This window comes from Genypterus blacodes, unplaced genomic scaffold (assembly GCF_046128005.1).
Source record: "Genypterus blacodes isolate CSIRO-AG114 ecotype Tasmania unplaced genomic scaffold, CSIRO-AGI_Gbla_v1 ptg000126l_1, whole genome shotgun sequence".
Classification (NCBI taxonomy): domain Eukaryota; kingdom Metazoa; phylum Chordata; class Actinopteri; order Ophidiiformes; family Ophidiidae; genus Genypterus; species Genypterus blacodes.
In genome coordinates, this window is record NW_027466928.1 from 97,501 (window position 1) to 102,500 (window position 5,000).

At 48.2% G+C, this 5,000-nt stretch overlaps 1 protein-coding gene across 1 annotated transcript in view; it reads left to right on the top strand.

The window, feature by feature from the left end:
- Nucleotides 1-4,243: 4,243 nt before the first annotated feature.
- gal (galanin/GMAP prepropeptide) overlaps nt 4,244-5,000 on the top strand; it is a 4,983-nt gene continuing 4,226 nt past the window's right edge. Inside the window, exons 1-2 of the mRNA XM_076162660.1 lie at nt 4,244-4,324; nt 4,923-4,977. Coding sequence (XP_076018775.1) covers nt 4,244-4,324; nt 4,923-4,977 — 136 coding nt within the window. The remainder of the gene's footprint in view (nt 4,325-4,922; nt 4,978-5,000) is intronic.

Here is a 5,000-nt window from a genome sequence, read left to right on the forward strand (position 1 = left end):
CTGAGGCCTGTTTTGTTTGAATGTAAAGTTAGAGCTGAGCCTGATCACATCCCAACACTCACACCACACACACACACACACACACACACACACACTTGATTCAGCTCCTTTGGTTGCTCTTTTCTTTCCCTCTCACATTGTGTTTGCTTTATTAACTCCATGTTTTTGTTCAGATTTCCTTGTGTTTTTCTGCCACAGTCTAAAATAATGACAGACTTTCCCTCAGAACGTTCTTCTGTCTCAGGATCTCTCATTTCTCATCTCACATTTTGAGATCTTTGGCAAAAGATGGTTTCATCGTCACATCAAGGATTTTCTGTATATCCGGGAAAAGAGTTCCACTGTGGGACACAAACCTCAGACGTGCTGAGAGGAGGCTGAAGTGCTGCCCCCCTGTGGAGCAGTGATGGAGTCAGAGAGCAGCTGGAGTCAGACTGAACTTATCTTGACTTGTTGGCTGGACACTCTGAGAATGAAGGAGGATTGATTTCTTCACGCACTAAGTAACCCTAACCCTGATTGAAGGTATGGATCCAGCCAGGTCAGCAGTCTGCAGGCTCCGCCCTCTATTCATCAGCGCCCCGCTAACCCGATCAAACCTCGCCTGTGCTCTGTATTGACATCTGTGAGCCCTAATTGAGGCAGAGCAGAGCAGAGCAGATCAGATTCTGCACTCTAACGCAGCGAGCCGTCCCAATCTAACTTCATACTTCCTGCTTCATAACGATTGGGATGCCAGCTTGGGACAAAAATCCAGAAGTATGGTTTCCTCCTCTCCTCTGCACTGTGGCCTCGTGTGTGTGTGTGTGTGTGTGTGTGTGTGTGTGTGTGTGTGTGTGTGTGTGTGTGTGTGTGTATGTGTGTGTGTGTGTGTGTGTGTGTGTGTGAGCTCTCAGTCAACCTGAGCTATACGGTCTAAACCACAGAGTCCTGATGAGTTTATTATTCCATACGTGTGCTGCATTAGCAATCTAAACATGGAATGAGCACAGAGGCCAAAGCTTCTCTCTGTACAATCTGAGTCTTTAGTGTTTCAGCCTTTATTCATGTTGACTTTGTGCCTGTAGATGGGAATCAAACTCACATCTTTAAGTCTGCACTCTAACCTGATATCAGTCCAGGGCCACCAGGGGAACTTTCTCTGCCTGGGGCCTCTAAACTGTGAGGTGCGGCCCTGTGAGGTCCAGACTCTGGATGAGTTTATGTTCAACTTCACTCCAACATAAAAGCTTCCCTTCATCCTCCTCTGCCCTGCACCTTCTCCTTCCTCTCCCTTCCTCTCCTCTCAGCAGGCCCATTGTCTCCTCACCTCTCCTCTCGTCTCCTTCCTCTCCTCCTCTCCTCTCAGCAGGCCCATTGTCTCCTCGCCCCTCACCTCTCCTCACCTCTCCTCTCGTCTCCTTCCTCTCCTCCTCCTCTCCTCTCAGCAGGCCCATTGTCTCCTCACCACTCCTCTCGTCTCCTTCCTCTCCTCCTCCTCTCCTCTCAGCAGGCCCATTGTCTCCTCGCCCCTCACCTCTCCTCACCTCTCCTCTCGTCTCCTTCCTCTCCTCCTCTCCTCTCAGCAGGCCCATTGTCTCCTCACCACTCCTCTCGTCTCCTTCCTCTCCTCCTCTCCTCTCAGCAGGCCCATTGTCTCCTCGCCCCTCTCCTCACCTCTCCTCTGGTCTCCTTCCTCTCCTTTATCAGGGTCTGATGCAGTAATGCCCGTCATCATGTGTGACACGGCCGCCTGTCATTACTGCCTCTGACAGTAAACCCTGAACGGGAGGCGTCCCTGTTGTTGCCGGTAAGACCCCTGAGCGGGTCAGAGCGGCTGAGTGGAGAGAAGGTCCTCCTCCATCTCTGCTATTAAACACTGCAGGATAAACAACAGGACACCTCTCTCATCTGTTCTCTGGGTTTCCACCGCAACTCAATTTCATTTCTGTGTTTTTCTTGCTCAGGGCTCAGATACAGAAACGACCCTCACACAAAACTATGAGAGAAGGAAAGGAAGCGAGACTGAAGCTACTGAAGGCTGCAGTGAGACAACAAGACACAACAACAACAACAACAACAACACAGACGAGTCAGAGTGAGCACAGAGTCTGTCTGAGTTCAGGTCCAGAATGGGAAGAAATACATTTTCTGCCTTATAAATTAATTTCAGGATGTAAAGATAAGAGAACATGAACTTCCTTGGTTAGATCATTATTACATTTAAATCTCCTAAAAACAAAACAGATGATTAGAAATGATACCTAAGATAAATGTTTGGAGATGAAGGTGTGAGGACATTGATTGACTTGTTCAGCTCTTCATGTGTCTCCGTGAAGAGGATGATGTAATAATGAACGTTCCTCCTAAACAGACTAGTGACGGCAGGACGCCGGCGTGAGAGCAGCAGGAGGTCTGTCCCCCGGGCCCGCAGCGCCCCCTGCTGGATCTATGTGGGTACACTTAGTTTGCATTCACTCCTCAACAAGCTATTGACAGTGAAAATGAGAGCTATTAAAACCATTAAAGGGTTAATCAACACACATATGAGCGTCTCTGAGAAGGATCTGTGCATTAATGTGACCTTAAAGAAAGAAATGAAACCTTACCCTGCTGTCCTGCAGCCTGAGGGCATCTGGATCAGTCTAACATGTGATTCTGGTCCTCCTCAGCTCTCTGGAGTTTAAACACATTATTAAGGGGAATGGATCTTTATTGTGCAGGCGAGTGTCGGCACCTTGAGGCTTCATCAGGAGGCTCAATGGGGACAATTAGGGTGAAAAATACTTTAATTTCACACTTTTATTTGGTGAGATTAGAGCTGCAGCACAGCCATGTTTACTCTGATTACATGTGTCCTCTTATCTGAAGCTAAACTGCCTCATATTACTATGGACTCATGAGGAAATCAGATTACAGCAACATCACATTAGAGCAGAAAGTCCTCCGAGGTGTTTGGGATTTGATCTCATCACACAGAGTCGCAGGGTTTGGACCTGATCTACAAAATGACCAAATGATTCTTGATGTTTAGAAATCTTAAAGTCCATTATAAAGTCACATGTTTGGTCCTGGTTTGGTTCTGGTTCGGTTCTGGTTTGATTCTGGTTTCAGCGGATGTGGTAGAAGGAGAACAAGCTTGTCTCCGTCTGTGGAGATCAGGGTGAAGCTGCTCCATCATAGGGTCTTATAGAAATCTAAATCTATAGGAGAGGAAAATCATAACTGAAGTCTCTCACTGTTTGGGCCAGAGAATCTTTCTACACGCCGGAGTTACGACAAGAAGTGAATCCATCGTGGGAACGCTTGAAGCGACCCGATGACACTCACAGCTCCAACTTACAGTTCTGCCTCCATCTTCATCGTGAACCAAAATGACCACGTCCTCTTCTCTGACTCTGTCCATGGTGCTGAAATGTCCCCAGCTCCATCTGCAGCTCAGATCGAGTCCCTGCTGCTGAGATGAGGTCTGATGTGGTAGCCTGGGGTCCTCAGGTGGGGTGAGGAGTCCGGGGGTCTTTGAAGGTCAGGTGAGGAGCCCGGGGGTCTTTGGAGGTCAGGTGAGGAGCCCAGGGTCTTTGGAGGTCAAGTGAGGAGCCCGGGGGTCCTGAGAGCGGCCACACATCGGACTCTTTCTTCAGTATAGCTGGAAATATAAAATCTAATGTTCTTCTCTTGGATCAGCTGGACCGCAGCATAGAATGACTGATCTTAAGTTTGATCAACCTTTCATCTCAACCTTCAGCTTCAAGATCTCAGCCCAGGTTCAGCCCACTTTCCTATACAGACTCGTTATTGATGAATGATGTTTATCTGTGTTGTGGATCAGTCGATCTGTTGTAGAGGAAAGTAATCAGTCATCAGACTAAGTGAGAGAAGTTTCTCCTCTAATACATGAAGTCGCATCAGATCAGATTAAATCTCTTTCTAAACCTAATTCCGCGTGGTGACAAAGAGAGATACGATGACGTCATGATATGATCTTATTGGGTTCCATTATGTGTGCGGCGCGCGCAGGAGGGGCCGCTGACGTGACGGAGCGCGGCGGGCCGATAAAAGGACCCGGAGCCGCGGATGATCCCCAACACTCCGCCACGGCTCCACCAGCGCACACACACTCACGCACACACACACTCACACACACACCGGGACGACGTCACAGCAAAGGTAAACTCTAAACCTCTTTCTCTGCACAGGAAAGTGAGTGTATGGACAGAAACGCGCTGAATGTGAGGCTGAATACTTTTGTCTCTCCTGGTTTCAGATGCAGAGGAGCTTTGGTGTTTTCTGCGTGTCGCTCATCTTCTGCGCTGCTCTGTCTGAGACCATCGGCCTGGTGATCGCGGTGAGAGTCCACATGTTTATGTTTATGACTTCACCGTTAAAGACGCGCTTAGTTTAGTGTCGGACAGAACTCTAGATGATTATTATGTTCCTTTGTTTAGCACTTTGAGATCACAAATGTCTTCATCTGGAGCGACAAGGGTCAGATTTAATAAACGGGTTTAGACATTGATCAGCTGATTAACAGGTAGAAACAAAAGTCAGTTAAATTCATAGGACAGACAGTGTTTATGTCAGTTCTGGTGGATTTTGACTCAAAATAACGAACATGTGGAGGCAGGGCCGGACTTTATCTGACCGGGGCCCCAGGCTAAGAGGGGCCCCCAGCAAAGAGGGGCCCCCAGCTAAGAGGGGCCCCCAGCTAAGAGGGGCCCCCAGCAAAGAGGGGCCCAGCTCCACTCACCTTTAGATAGAACAGATATAAAACAAAGCTGAAAAAAACAAACACAGATGACCTCCATGTTTAAAGTCCTATTTTTATTCTGCATTCCACGCCATAATAACCAACGTTTTTCAAAGTGTGTGAACATGTGTGTGTGTGTGTGTGTGTGTGTACTCATGTGTGTATGTTTGACTGCTTTGACCTTTGACCCTGGCAGGCAAAGGAGAAGCGCGGCTGGACTCTGAACAGTGCTGGATACCTGTTAGGTCCCCGTAAGTACGACCCTGACACTGAG